This window comes from Crocodylus siamensis, chromosome 5 (assembly GCF_052110815.1).
Source record: "Crocodylus siamensis isolate JL-2025a chromosome 5, ASM5211081v1, whole genome shotgun sequence".
NCBI classification, from domain to species: Eukaryota; Metazoa; Chordata; order Crocodylia; family Crocodylidae; genus Crocodylus; species Crocodylus siamensis.
Window position 1 is genome coordinate 199709545 of NC_143399.1, and position 16055 is coordinate 199725599.

General features: G+C 43.6%; 1 protein-coding gene across 3 annotated transcripts in view; it reads left to right on the forward strand.

Moving 5' to 3' along the window:
- Positions 1 to 16055, forward strand: part of MINDY4 (MINDY lysine 48 deubiquitinase 4) — a 95261-nt gene that overhangs the window by 32181 nt on the left and 47025 nt on the right. For all 3 annotated transcript variants that reach the window (XM_090047837.1, XM_090047836.1, XM_090047835.1), the window contains 5 exons: positions 1369 to 1457; positions 8285 to 8386; positions 10802 to 10865; positions 13512 to 13577; positions 13844 to 13911. In XM_090047837.1, the coding sequence (XP_089903963.1) occupies positions 1369 to 1457; positions 8285 to 8386; positions 10802 to 10865; positions 13512 to 13577; positions 13844 to 13911 (389 nt within the window). The remainder of the gene's footprint in view (positions 1 to 1368; positions 1458 to 8284; positions 8387 to 10801; positions 10866 to 13511; positions 13578 to 13843; positions 13912 to 16055) is intronic.

Below are 16055 nucleotides of genomic sequence, written 5' to 3' on the forward strand. Positions count from 1 at the left end.
AAACACCGTTACAGGAAAATTAAAAGCTCCTCTCTCCAGATATGTGACCGATTTGCAGTGCAGGTTCATTCTCAAGTACAAGAAGCTAATTTCTTGTGTGCTGGGCTGTCTATATAAGAAAGTAAAGAGGTGATTGTAGCATGTGGTAGCATACCTGTGTTAGCTTAATCTAGTTTGCATGCCTAATGATAGTAGTGAAGATAGGCTTACATCAACCTTAGCATATACAGTTTACCAAAGTGTAAACCCACCAGGGATCCTGGGGGTCCAGTCTGGATATTAGCATGTGCTAAAACCCATTCTGTTGCATCCTCACTGCTGTGGCGATTTGTGCTAGTTAGATAAGCTAGTGTGTATTTTGCTATCTAGCCATGCTATCTAGTCATGCTTAGTCTAGAGAAGCGGAGGCTGGGAGGAGACTTAATAGCAGCCTTCAACTGCCTGAAGGGGGTTCAAAAGAGGATGGAGCTGGACTGTGCTCAGTGGTGGCAGATGACAGAACGAGGAGCAATGGGCTGAACTTGCAGCAAAAGAAATTTAGGTTGGATATTAGGAAGAATCTTCTCACTAGGAGGCTGGTGAAGCACTGGAACAGGTTACCCAGAGATGTGGCGGACTCTCCATCCTTTGAGGTTTTTAAAACCCAGCTAGACAAAGCCTTGACTGGGATGATGTAGTTGGGGCTGGTCCTGCTTTGAGCAGGGGGCTGGACTAGATGTGACCTCCTGAGGTCCCTTCCAACCCTGACTTTCTATGATTCATACCATATATCAGAGTAGGCTTCAGATATCTAAAAATGAATTTGCACCTGAAAACAGTGCAGGCAGAAGAGCTCTTAATTGTCCTGTGACAGTGCTTAACAGAAGCGCTGTTAGCATACAGTGTCCTTCTTTCCCTCTAACTCACCCTGGGTGACATTTCCCCTCTGTACAGAGATTTTCCGCGAGGTGCCTGCACTACTGAAACTCTGGTTGGAAGGTGTAAGTAGGACTTAAATGGTGAATAAACCGTGTCTGATGTGGCCACACAAGGTTTAGTTGCCCATTAGATTGGACATTACTTTGGACTTCAGGTTTGCCCCGTGCTCAGTGGACTTTAGAAGAGACTAGACTCTTTTCCTTGATATCCCAGCCATGCGTACAGTGTGATCTAGGCATTTTCAGAAAGAATACATGGGCCTGGCAACTCCAGTTAGTAATGCTGACTTTTTTCAGTTGTTTAAAAGAGGGCATACGTGCTTCAAACCCCTGAGTCAAAACAGATAAAGTATGTCTTAAATTTGAAGGAAAACACATCAGCTATGAGAAGTTCTTGCCGGCATCAGACAGAACCAGTTGTTTTGTTCATGCAACATTTTATTCACTTTAGGGTGGCCCGTGTGGAGTACTGGCTGCCGTTCAAGCCTGTGTCCTGCAAAAGCTTATCTTTGGAGACAGCGGCAGGAATAGCGAAGCTGGGTAAGCCAGACAGCTGACACCAGAAATATTTTCTGTTCTAAATGAAACTATAATTTTTTTTCTAGTGTGGTCAGAAAGAAGCTAGATTCTTTTGCATTTGTCTGTATGTCTGGAAGAGAGAAAGGGTTAACAGATTTACTTGGGTTCGTGGAGGCTAATGAAAATCGCCTTTTAACGGAACAGATTTCAAGGCTGGCTATTCATGAATACAGTTGTTTCTTGTGATTAACCAGTATCCTTTAAGAAAAATAAATAAAAAAGATTATTGCGGCCAGCAGCCTGATGAATCCTATAGAGAAAAAACTATTGTAAAGATAATGCAAACAAGAGTTGAAAGACCATACTATTAATGGGCTTTTCAGAGTAAGAGAAAACCCCAACCAGTACGTGAAAAATTGAGCCATACTAGTTTAGGCTTTTTTTTCCCTTGTGGGGGGATGCGCTTATTTAAGTCTCTAATAGGATTTAAATACTGTTTGTTTTTAATGCTTTAGAGAAAAATTATAGGAAGTTTATTATAATGTCAAAATTGTTGTGGACTGCTAAATATTAATAATCGCACTGTCCCCGGAATTATTGTCTTTGCTAAAGACACTGAGTTTATTCATTGACATAGGGGAATTTCTTTTGTATATAAAGATTTCTTCTGTGCTAAGGTGTCCACAACCTCCACCATCACTTTTGCCTGGAAATAGAGTCCATTGCACATAGATCAGACAGCACTGTCCTGAAGCTCTGCTGCCTCCTATACATATTATTTGTTGAATAAAAAGAGCAGGCCCAGATTTATGTTAAAACTTTTTCCATTCTTAGGGGATGTCATCCTTGCCCCACTGAAGTCCGTGGTAATACTTTCAGGGCTATTTCAACTTAGTTGAGTAAGGGCAGGTGCAGATGAAGCAGTTCATATGAGCTAAAAGGATGCATGAGTTTACTAAACATCAGCAGCCACATGGCAACAGCTTTATGAGCAAGCTCTTACCCTGTGAGAGATGAAAGCCAAACTTTGGCTTTCATCTGCCAGAGAAGCTTCAAGACAAGGATGTTAAATACATTTGCAGTCAACCTAATTCCACATGGATGGCTTAAGCAGCAGACACTTTGCTGCAGGAATGTTGTGCGTACAAAAGAAATGTCCATGATTTTCATCTACTAGAAGGTAAGGGTGCATATAGCCACCTACTCTGGAACAGTGGATGCTCTCCTTTTTTTCTTACAGTAGCTCATTCCATTGTTCATCCCCTGAAATGCTCTAACATAAAAAGTCCAGTATAAAAGAGAAAGTAGACACATATATCCCATGTGTGTTAGAAGTTTCTTATTGAAACAGCCAGGATCAAAAATTAAGCTCTCTCATTAAAAAGAGAAATATTCAATAATGCTAGAAGAGCCATGACATGTATTGTCAGGAAATGGGGCTTCTTGGTAGACATGAGGGGTGGGGGGGTTTGGTGGTGCTTTCTATTAAGTCGACTGTATAATTGGGAGATATAGGAGGCAAGCTTTCTGACACAAAGTGGTCTTTCTCAGGTCTGAGAAAGAAGCTGGAAAAGCCTATTTATAAGATGCTAACCAATATGTCTCTAGCATCGTAGTGCCATACAAAAACCTAATGCACAACCTGATGCAAAACCAGCTCTCCTGATCATATGGACTTCTCAGGCTAAAGGATCCCTGGTTTTAAATGCAAGATTTAATGACCGGGAAAACAACCCAATAAATATTAGGCACACTTTACTGAAAAAAAAAAAATTTCTCATTGGCAGGAAGGATAAGGATGAAAAGTCATAAAACATAGAGACAGAGAGAACATTGAAATGGCTCTTAAAACCATCAAAGATAAGCTTCCTTTAGTACACGTGATATGAATGAGACGAGGCAGGCAGTAATGACTTTGGCACTTCTGGGAAGGAGATCCAAAACTAACAAACTGGTTAGAAAAACTCTTCCCTATCTCCAGGCTAAGCCCTGTCCCATGAACTGCATGAAAGGGGATCCTGCAAGAATTTAGAACGGAGTTTATGAAGGACTGCCATATGCTTCTAGAACAGCTATTAAAGCCCATCTGTTTTGAGTTTACTTGGCCTAGACCCTGAACATATAGATCCAGAAAATGCCGAGGAAATTTCAGTGATCTCAAGGGATCTCAAAGCTTTAAAGTAATGAAAGAGAAGGGTCAGATCTTGCAACAGATGCTCTGTGGCTAATTTTCGTCTGCCTTCTCTACCTTACTTTTTCCTAGTAGTGCAATGAAGAGGGGGATGACTGGGGCACCAGGCCTGGTGGTGATTCTTGTGGGGGTTGAAAAATAGCATCAGCTGCACTACTGGCCTGGCCACCACTACTGTGAGCCAGAGCCATTGATTCTGCCCTACAGGGCTTCTCACAGCGCTCAAGTGGCCAGTTATGCCTCTGCTTGTCTAGCTCCTCCAACTAGCTGACATTTAGAGCACACTTTTTTAGCCGGCAAACTGTGGTCCGCAACGATTTATATCTAACACCGTGATTTAAAGCTTATCTCCAGTCTGGACAAATTGAATGAGCTACATAGGGACTCCCTCTGGTTCATCACCTTAGACAATACAGAAATCATTTCTCAATCCAAGGTCCGCGATTAGCTGCAGCTAGCGGGGATCACAGACCGCCTGCAGATGCTGCCACCTGTGCCGGCAGCGGGATGGCAAGCGTCAACTGCCGGCAGACACCGTTGACAGTATTGGCAGCACTTTTTATAGTGGGTGCATTGCCACACTCGGGGGGAGGGGGGCGCACGTGCACTCATGTGCACCCCCTACGCATCGCCCCTGTCCCATGCTGCATGGGGGGCTCTGCATGAGCCCCCTAACCCTCCCTCGCACTGTCCCAGCCACCCCCCTGGCTGCCCTGCCCTCCCCAGCTCCAGCCCTTTAAGAAAAAAACAAAACACCAGACTCACCGGTTCATGCCTGGCAGGGGCCTATCCCTGTTGCCCCCCACTGCCCTGCGCTGCATGGGGGGCTCTTCCACAAGCCCCCTGAAGCCCCTGCCGAGGCTGCTGCAAGATGTGGTGAGTCTGGGGTGGGCGTTGTTTTCTTTTTTTCTTAAAGGGCTGAAGCTGAAGCAGGGGCAGCCATGAGGGGACTGGCAGAGTGGGGAGGGGTCAGGAGGCTTATTGCAGAGCACCCCCATGCGGGGGGGCAGTGGGCACCCCCCCCTTACTGGGCAGCACCTGGTGAGTGTGGGTCGTTCTTTAAAGAGGCAGGAGCTGGGGCAGGCCATGGTGGGGGGGGGCCGGGGGAGTGGGCAGGGGTCAGGGGGGCTGAGGGAGCAGGCAGGGGATGGGGACTAGCAGGGGTCCCCCTGTGTTCCCCCCCTCATCTCCCCTGCCCCTACTTACCAGCTCTGAGTCTGACTCCAGCTCCATGTTGCAGCCCCTGGGGACTGCCCAAATCATCAAATCTCTTTTTATTGTTTCCAAATCGATTTTGGAGAGCTTCAGATCGATTTGGACCTTTTTAATTAGTCCCCTGATTCAATTCGGATTCATAGATTTGGCCACCAAAACGGGCTGAATCTCCTCCGAATCAAATCAGGACCTGGAGCTTCGCACGGCCGTAGTAGACACCTTCCTGAGTCTGAACTACATGTTTAGAGTTAACTGCTTGGGGATCTCCTAGAAGTCAGTGGGAAATCTGTCTGCTTTTTCCGAAGCTAGCTTTGGCCCAGATTATTTAGGATGTTTAACAGTAAACTTACTACATTTAATAATAGCCTATATAGTGTTTTATAACATTAATATAATAAAGGGTGGAGCAGTTTTTAGGGTAGTACTTGGAAACGGGAGTTCATTTCCCAGCTCCACCGCAGACTCCTTATTCAAGACCTGTATTCAAGACCAACAAGTGGCCTTCAGCAAGTCACTTAGAGCCATATTTTTAAACATGCCCAAATGACAGAGAGGCATATAATGGCATTTCTAAACTTCCCAAAGCCTGTTACACATTCAACTGGTCTCAGTTAAATCAAGAATGATTATGGACCTAATCTGGTTAGACACTTTGTAAAATCCCACCCAGGGACAGATTTTTAAAGTATTTCAGCACCTAGCTCCTATGGATTAGACACCTACATCCCATTTACAATCCAGGCACAGGTGCCAATCTGCCTCTTTAGGCACCTACATATTTTTGAAGATTTTGTCCTTAGTGTCACTGAATCTCAGTTGCTCATCAGTAATAGTGGAGGTGATAACAGTTCCCTGACTCAAAAGGGTGCTGTGAGGATACATACATGAAATATTCAGAGGTACTCAAATTCTAAGATAACAGGGTCAGATGAAGTAGCTTCTCCCAGTCTTGTTTATCTTGAACTAGTTCTTTTCCCACCCCCTCATCCTCATAATTCAAAAGGATTTTATTTTTACATATTTTGTATATGAGAAGGGCTCTAGAAATATGCAGAAATCCTCTAAGGAATTTCAGGTTAACAAGCAAACTTTTTATGTGCACAAATAAAAAAATTCCTTTAGGCACCTAAATCATTATGGAATGGCAAGAAATATGTTGTTTTATTCATGAGAGAGTCATGTTTTTCTTATGATGAGTCTGCCTTGGGCAGAAACTGTTTCTGGATCTGGAAAGGACAGACTTCTTCCTGGCTGAAATGGGTTGAGGTGCAGCTTTTCCTTGCGTTTTCAAGGTATCAGCAGCTCGTATGAAACATTCATGCAGGCTACGTGGAGAAAATAGGGTATTTTCTTATTGCACCTTTACATCCCTCCCCCTCAAAATGTAGTTTTGGTAACACCCATAAATTCCTGAGTATCTATATTAGAATACAAGGGATGATAAGAGAAGGCTATGGAGACAGTATTATTATCTGAGTGCCCTCATCTGTTATCTCAGATGTCCCATACCATTCAGAGTGAGACTTTTTCTCACTAAACTTTATACTCAAGGCTGATGTTGAACTTAAAAGTTTATTTAATTTTTCATGTTTGATGTTTCTGGTATTGTCTTTTGAATGATTAAATCTTTTAACTCCACTGCTGGGAACATTTTTTGTCCTCATCTCTCAGGCTAGTGACATTCTGCGACTGATAATATCTGAAGTTCAAAGCGTGGTCCTCTTAAAGTTATTAGAGAAGGACTTCCCATATGTTTGGGCAGAACCACTGGATTGTATTCCCAGTTCTGCCTTTTCTCATTCTTTGATCCTAGTCACATAAGCTCTTCATGCCTTAGTTTACTCATCTCTGATGTTGAAATAAAATATTTCTGACCTTCCTTATGGGGTATCAGGAGACTTAAGAAGTGCCATACTGGCTCAGACCAATGGTCCACCTAGTTCTTTAATTCTGTCTACAGCAGTAACGTACATGGTTGCTACAGAGGAAGAGCATTGAACTAGATATTGCTAGCCTCCTTTTCAGTATTCTCCCTAGCATCCACCATTATTAGTTTAGAGGTGCCAGAGAAAACATCTCCAACCATTCTGTTCAATATCTATTAACAGATCTGTCATCCATGGATTTATCCAGTCCCTTTTTGAACCTGGCTGTGCTGTCTGCCTCCACCACCTCCTCTGGCAACGAAGTCTATAAATGTATTATGTGTTGTGTAAAAAAATACGGTCTCTTGTTGGTTTTAAACCCATCACTAATTTCAGTTGGTGGCCCCAGGTTCTAACAAATTCATTTTCGTTAAAAGTTTAGTGATCCTTGGATGAAAGGTGCTAAACAAGGTTCTGTATTGTGTTTATGGTAAATGACATTTTAGATAAAGTAAATCAGTAGATATGGATTTTTCAGCTGGTCTGTAACACAACAGCAGCTAGGAAATTCAACACTGAGACTGAAATGAAACACTGAACCCTTTTAAAGTATATGCAGCATGTAAAGCGGTCCTATCTTAGCATACAGAGATGAAAAATATGTATTAATTCAGCTAGAGTCCATTGGCCGGCCATTGCAAGATGGGCCCACTTGGGTAATGTCCAATCAAGTTTTAAAGACATGTGCAGATGTAGATTTTGCTAATTCCTTTAGACAATTAATCGACAGCCTATTACAGTGGATCTTAGAGTCTGGAAATATTTTCCAGCATCAGGTCTAAATTGTCCCTTTTTTATTTCGCTGCCTTATGCGTTATTATAACTATCTGTATGACACTTGGTAAATCCTCTCTTGTATTACTTGTGTTTTTCAGATGTTTTAAAATTGCTACTATGACCCCCCCCTCCACCACCCCAATCCTTGTTTCACCAAGTTCTGCAGGTTAATTTGTTTGAGTCTTCCCTTCTAAGTCAGTCGTGTGAAATAGAGGCTTCTCTTGAAAAATACCAGGCACGCAGAAATACAGCTGCATGTCATCGTTAAGAGATATCCATACTGCTATCAGAGTCACAGTCCTCCCTCACATGTGTAGACATACTTACACTGGCTTAAATTTGTCCCAGTCAGATACCAAGAGCAGTGTAGCTGGGAAGCAATAGGCTTCATCACAGGATACGCAGGCCTACCAAAAGCCATTCAAATGACGACTTTGTGCTGCAAACCATGATCCAGGGACCACGCTGTTGTCGATGCTTAAGCTAATTGAAATATGTCTGTGTGTGCTGCCATCATCCCTACATTGATTTCAATGTAGACATCCCTATAGAGCACTGTGCATATCCTACTGAAACAAAATGGGTTATGAAAGGCTGCTATAATCACTGACTGTCATCATTTTGGACAATGCTATTGCGCTCCAGTGCTCCCTGAAGCAAAACCTGTTCCCCTTTTTATAGTCAGGCTCACTAAACCCTCTTTCAATGCTTGCTTGTTTCTCATCTACCCAAAACTACAGGTGTCTCCAGCCTTCAGAAGTGCATAGGACCAAATGCCTCACTGTGGCGATAGCAGATATTTTATGGCGAGCAGGGGACAACAAAAAAGCAGTGATTGCACTGTAAGTGAGACACATTTTCAGTTATTGCATATAATTACAGTTGCCAATCCTCCAGGATTGCCCTGGAGTCTCCAGGAATTAGATATAAATCTCTAGGAGACTGCTAAGAGTCACTCAGGAGATAAATGATAGGGCATTCATTAAAATAAATATTAAATGTTGAATTTGATTTATACAGTAATCTAATGGCGTTGTTAACTAATAGTAATGTACGTTTGCCTTCCTGACATAAAGTCATTAATGTCATTATGTCATGTGATGAAACCTCCTGTAATAGATTCAAAAAGAGTTGGCAACCCTGCATATAATCCCTCTGGTTAACTACAGAGAGACAGAAGGCCCGAGGCTGAATTGTTTCAATCTTTGCAGGTTAGTCTAAGCTGCATCAATTGAATCATTAAGGAAGTGAATATACATTCACTTTTGATTCTGGAAATGCAGCGATATGTTTGCAGTAGCCCAGGCCAGAAGCTGAGGAGTACTAGAGCATGCCTCCCTGCTTGGCTGAAGCAGACAGTTTAGGCCCAGGCTAGCCTGCTCACCCTGCGACCGGAGGTTTGTGGGGAGGTGCCTAGCATCCTGGTATACTGGGACCGTGAGTTAACTTGAACCTGGAGGGGATCCAAGACAGAAGTTTCAGAAACAGATTTAACCTAAATCAGTTAAGTCTGATACTACATCTATCCAGGTTTATTTTAACCCGGTTTCAGCCTTTTGAAAGTGGTTTACGTGCACTGAATCTCTGTTGTGTTACAGATTTGAACTAGTTTCTGATCACCAGAAGCCTGATTTTCCCTGATAAAAAATAGCAAATTCTCTGATTAAAAACTCCAAGATCTGCGATTAAAATGAAAGACACCTCACCTCCCTTCCCCACCCTCATAGCGCCCTGGTCCTGCTCATGCCCCTCATTCCCCCCCAACCACCCCGGTCTTCCTGGTGCTCCGCAGCCCCCTGGCCCTGCTAGTGGCTGTGCAACAGCAGGAGCATCAAGTTGCACAACCCCGTGCCGCTGAGTGTGCAGGGTATGCATCCCCAAGGCAGCATGGAGCTCGGAGCAGCAAGCAGCCTCACCGTGGGCTGCAACACCCGGTTGCACCTGCTGGGCTGTGGAGGCCCTGGGAATGGGCACTATAGTAGGAGCCCAAGCCCACCGCGTACACAGATTTGGGGGGCATGTGTACCCCCTGTACCCTGGGAGCGTGTGCAGCAGTGGGGAGCTGGTCCCTTCCCTCACCCCCCAGATGAATCATCCGTGGCCCCATGTCACTTCCCTCCAGGGCCCTGCAGTCATGCATTGCAGCCCCAAGCACCATGCATCACCCTGCTGGGCAGCAGCCCCAGGCCCAGCCCTGCCCAACTCCTTCCCTCCCACCCTCCCTCTCTTCCTTCCTATGGGGCCTCAGTGTCCATCCCCTTCCCCCACCCGCAACTTACCTGCAGGAGTTGCCCTCCAGTCACATACATGCACATGGCACCCCTTGCCTGACCGCCCTCCTCCCGCTCCCCCCAGCCCCCTGCAGGGGAACTCTGCGGGCCTGCAGAGAGCTCTTTGCAAAATGGCAAAATCCATGGGTTTCTCAGTTAAAATGAGAAATCTGTGGTTTCCCCTGGCAAAGGGTAGAGTCTGCAGGTTTCTCCATTTTTCCACGAGAAACAGGAAACCTGGATCCTTGCCGATCACTTGTACTGTTTTCTATGTCATTTCTGTCCCTAGCCCATGTGTATCTGAAATAATCAGTTCCATATAAACGCCTAGATCTCTACCCATGTATATGACATTCAGGATGCTTTTGTCTAGTCTAAAATGGCTTGTTGTTAATGGGCACATGCTAGTGGCAGTTCCCTGTCCTAACATCCAGTAAAAATCAGGGTAAAATCCTGCTGTCTCTGGACTCAATGGCTCAAGTCCCATTGACTACACTGGCTTCAGCATGTCGCCACAGCCTCTGTGACAAGAGTGCCTCTATATATTAATTGAGAAGTGGAACTTTTCTAAAGCAGCTACTTCCTTATTATATTTTAAACATGATTTTACGTGGCAGGTTTCTCCACGTAGACACTATATCTGTTGCTGTACTGAAGCTATCACGTTGTCCTTCTGTTCTGTTCCAACGAAAAAATTTCAGTGAGGTCTTGACTCTGTCTGTCTTCTTTCTGTGTACAGTAGCATTTGATTAATTGTAAACACAATATAAAGACTGTTAAAACACTTACAGAGCAACCTACTTGTTTGGTGATGAAAGCTGACTTTGTTTGTAACATAAACTTGCCGTGTGAGAAAGCTCAGTTAAAAAAAAAAATAGCCACTTTTTTCAGTTCTTTTTTCCACTTTGCTACAGCACATTGATTTCTCTTTGTTGCATTGCTGGTGCTTCTAAGGGAGCTGTTGCTTTGTTTAACTCTCTTTTATAGGCCTTCAGGAAGGCAGCAGTTTACTCCAGTAGGAAAATACAAAGCAGATGGGATCTTAGAAACGGTACGTTTTGGTGCAACCGCACACATACATTTCATATGTTCCGATATGTATATTTTCTCTCTCTCTCATGCACACACACGCACACGCACACATGCACGCACACACACGTAAAACTTCACTTACAAAAAGTACAATGGACCTGGTTCTCTTCTGTTTCCCATACTAATTTACCATATTCTCTTCCATAAAACACACACCCTTTTCCCCAAAACCAGCTGGTAGAAATTAGGGTGTGTGTTACATATGAGAAATACTGATCCCCATGGGTCCAGAAATGTGGTGGTGGGAGACCGGTGTTAATTACTGCAGCTCTGAGAGACAGGGCATGTTATGTTGTCACTGCCTCCACCACCAAATTTTCCAGCTAAATAACACGGCCCCATATAGCAGACTTGGCAGGTGGCCCAGACCCAGCACATGGGGTCAAACCCAGTAATTTGGACCTACCGTGCAGGGTCAGTCCACGATGTCAGACCCAGCGCTCAGCTCCAGGCTGGCACACAGCTGCAGACCTCGCATGCTGGATCTGGTCAGCACGTGGGATCAGTTTGCAGCTGGACCTGGCCCGTGGCCCTGGACCCAGCTTGCAGGGTTGGGACTCGCGTGCAGCCCCAGATGCGGCACATTGGTTTGGGCTAGTGTGTGGAGTCAGTCCCTTTGCACACGGGGCTGCAGCCGGCTGAGAAGCAAGCTTGGCTCCCTGGCTACTACTTCTCGGTTACTTAGTGGTCCTACAAGGTAAGATCTTTTTTTTTTCTTGATGCTGCCTTTCCAAAACAAAGTGAGGTTTATTTTCTGCGGTGCGTTATATGTAAGGTGACCATATTTTAAAGGAAATCTGGGGCAGAGTGTTTCAAGTGAAGGCAGAGCAGCATGGTGCGCCAGGCAGGTGGGTGGGCAGGGGCTGCTGCTGCTGCAGTGCTGTGCCGAGGCAGGTGGACTGGAGCAGTGCCCAGCCCAGGCCAGCCCGCCTCCTGCCTCCAGCTGCTGCTCAGGAAGGGCTGGGTAGTGCAGACAGGGTGGGGCATGCTCCAGTCTCAGTCTACCCACCTTGCTCCTGCACAGCAGCAGCAGTGCCCGCCTGCCTGCCTGATGCACCATGTTGCTCTGCCTTTCCGCTGGGCTGTGCCCTGTGTCCTGCCCGCCTTCCTCTGCCTGCAGCAGCACTGTTGATTTGGCATGGGGAGGAGGGCCAAAATACAGGCTTTTCTAGGCTGCAGTTTTCCCGCTGGCCGTTCTGCTGCTGCACAGTCAGGCACCGGAGAATCAGTAGAGATCGAAAGAATCGTGTATCTGGACAGGTAAAGCAAGAATTCAAGGACTTTTCTTTCAGTTTTCACCAACCAGCCAGGACTGGCCTATGGAATCCAGGACTATCCCTGCCAAACCGGGACTTATGGTCACCCTGGTTATACGTGAGAAAATGTGGTAGCTCCACTGACTTCCATGAAGCTGCCCTTGATTTACCCTAATGTAAGTGAGAGGAGCTTCTAAAGAGTAGCAGCACTTCAGGACATAACTGGCTTTTAGCCTGACCCAAAATATATGGACCCCCTGAAATTCTCTTTCCATTCATGTCCCAAGGTTGCAAATAACAGCAGCTGTCCCGATAGCGGAGGAGAACTGGGAATGGGACCTTTGAGGCCCATTGTTACAGCTGTTATCAACAGAAAGAAGCCCTCGGTTTTCCTCCTTGTACTTTATACAGCATGCCTTGCTTTTCCTCTCCAGATACATGGCTCATGATGGTAATTCCTAAGAAATTAAATACTTTGTCACCTGAGCGTTTCTTTCCATCTGAAGTTCTCAGTTGCTTTACAAAGGTGCAAGAGGCAAGGGTTTTTGTGGGTGATATCTTTAACTGACTAACTGCATGGTGGCAATAGACTTAAACAAGCTTCTTAATGCAGGGCATGACAAATTAAGTGATACAAATGATACCCGAGTGAATAGAGGAAAAGAAGAATTTGATGGGGAGGCGGAGGTGCTTTCTTGTCATCACAAAGAAAGCCCATGGTAGATCCAAAAATATAACCCAGATTTTCGGCCCCTGAGTCCCATGGTTTAGACACAAGATCGTTGTTCTCCTCAAAGTGTGTGTGTGGGGTGGGGGGGCTACCAGAGATAATCCATTAATAAAGAAGAATCAGACACTATGAAAGTGCAGCCCTGTTCTTGTGAATTCTCACTAGCATTTAAATTGGATGGGACTAGCTGTTGTATTAAGCACTGGACAGCAGTGTGTTTTATATAGCGCACGTATTCTGTCTTCTCAAGACAACCCACTAGAATGGACTGTACCTGCAGATACCAAACTACTTGGGTCTCTTCCGTCTTCCAAAATTTCTGTATTCCTACATTGCTTGCAATACTCGAGCATCCTACAGTACATTTAACATGCTGAAAACTGACATTATTTTTAAAACAAGACTCTTAGAACATATACATACTGTGGCTGCAATGACAGTTAAACCATTATTTTAGTAATAAAGCTGGAAAATGGATTTCAGTGGATTTTATCCAGTCTGTAGCAGCCAAGGATCTTGCCAGACATATTTAAGTTTTGTGGTTGCTTTAATTCAGTCTTGGTTTATACTAGCATGTTGCTATCTATTTTAATTACTTTTTTTTAAAAATTTTTTTCAGCTTATGCTACATAACATCACAAAATATGAGGATCTGACAATATTTCTTCAGAAGTATATTCATCAGGTACTCTGCATGGAGACACAATTAATCTTGACATTTATTGTTCAGCTGATAGTCTTTTAGCATATAAAATTCAAGTAGAAACTAATATAAACATCACTTCAGGAAAAATTTGGACATGTCCCCTGAAAAAATGAAGAACCGATTTCACGCCTACCATAAATGATAGTGAATCTTAGCGATTTTAGTTGGACTTGTGAGTCTATATGGGGGATAAAAAGCGCATGCATTAAACCATCAAAGTAAATACAGTACACCTTTTCTTTCAGTTTGAAACTGGTCCGTGTGGATGCATTCTTCTCACTCTGTCGGTTATTTTATCAAGATCTATTCATCTGTGAGTATTTTTATTTCTATTGTATAAAAATAAAGGGGCCTAAGCCGTATAAAGGTTGCAAACTAGGGAGGAAACAGTTGTCCTTCAGAATTTACAAGAGGGCACAGAAACTCCTTAGCTGACAAAATAATGATAGTGCAATATTTACCATCTGCTATATGCTCTACTAAGTCTACGAAATACTACTGGTATCAGATCCATCCACCTTGGTCATATCCAGAGCTCAAGGATATGAGCTTCAGCTGTGCAAAGAGTTAGGAACATAAAGCATAGAGTGTAAGTACTATGTCCTCAAGTCCAGGCCCCTGTTGTCACAGGCAGTGGCATGCTATAATCCTTCCCATAAATGTATCAAGCCTTGCCTTCAAAGTAATTAAGTTATTTGCCTTTCATTACTGCTATTGGAAGGCTGTGGTAGGACTTCACTAGTTGGATAGTTAAAAACTTTATCCTGGTCTCCAGGCTTGTACCAGCATGGCCCTTTCATTTAAATAGCAGTTTTCTCTTCCTGGGACTTCTCCCCATGTTGTATTTACATACCTCAGTCACATTCATTTTCCGTACTTTTTGTGTCAGCTGAGAAATCCATGCTTTTTTGGTCTCCACTCATAAGACAGGCTCCCCGTGGCCCTGATTATCCTTGTAGTGCTTCTCTGCACCTGTCCCAGTTTGAATTCATCCTTCATAGATATAGGTGACAGCACTGCACGTGGTATTCCAGATGAGGCATCTCCGGTGTCTTGTACATTAATAGTTTCATGTCTCTACCGGAAGGAATTTACCTGATGCATCCTATGGTAGCATTTGCCTTTTTCATTGCTGCATCACTTCATTGCATCACACATGCCATTATCACTTACACTCCCAGCTCTTTCTCCTCTTCTGTTGTTTCCAGTCTGCGAACTCCCAGTTGATAGCAGAAAGAATTGCCACCAGTTCAAGAGTCACCACGGTTAGGGCTACATGCAACCCACCAGCCAACAGGTGAAATGAGCTTTGTTAATTGGCATATAGTCTACGCTAGTGTATATTCACCACTAAATTGCAACCAAAAAAACAGGCTAGATGGGATATTTAACGTCTTCTTTATCTCGATGGCTGTACAGAACGTTTTTGTTCTCCTACAGACTGGAAGAACTTAAGAGAAGTTTTACTTAGGTTTCATTTTGAGTGGTGACATGAGCATTATGGGGTTAGATGTCACAGAAGAGGCAGTGACCACTAAGTGAATTCATTCCTTGTTGTAATGCCCATGATGAGTCTAGCTGACAGGTGTTCATTAAGCTAACATCATTATGAATTTCATTACAGTGCAGTTGTACTTATTTGCACTTAACAGAGTTCTCTTTTGTCCTTTTAAACTGTATTTCTACGCTATCAGCCGGAGGATTAATCAGTAAAAAAAATCCATATAACGAGACCAAATTACACTCTCTAAATGCTTTTCAGAATCATATTCTAGTGAAAGAGAAGTGTCAGAAAAATCCATCGTCTATTGTATTTCCATCTCTCAGTAATGACTGTCATGAAGAAAACTGCTTTGATTGAAAAAGACTACGACTTTAGATTATCTTAGTATGCTGCCACTGTTCTACTTTTTCTTTCAAGCCTAGACACTGTTGAAAGAAATACCAGTTTGGAACTCAATTTTAGATGTAAATGTAGTTGCTAAACCACAGACTTTCTTTTAAGGATTCACAACGTATTATTATTTTCAAATTTACTTTACATGAATGTTGACATTTTGTGGTTTAATTTAATTTAGAAGTCTAACATCATCGCTCTTATTCTGTAAAGTGTAAGTGGCATTAATCTTATATTACTGGTTTTAGACCCGCAGCACAAGGAGGTTTGGTGACTTTGTTTAGGTTCAACATGACTAGGTTTTTAAAGGTCTTTAGGTGCCTAACACTGCAGATCAGCACATAGTGGGGTTTTCCAAAGTGCCGAGGCTCCTAATTCTCCTGGATTTGAATGTCTGCACCAGACACTAAAAACAGCACAAGTTTCTTAATGATGGAAGCTGGGATGTTCTCTCTCCCATTAAATTAATAAAAAGATTACAAGTTGACTTATCACTAATAGGTGCCTGCATACTTTTGAAAATCTCCCCAGGCTTGTATCTGTACTTTCAAGCACCTAAA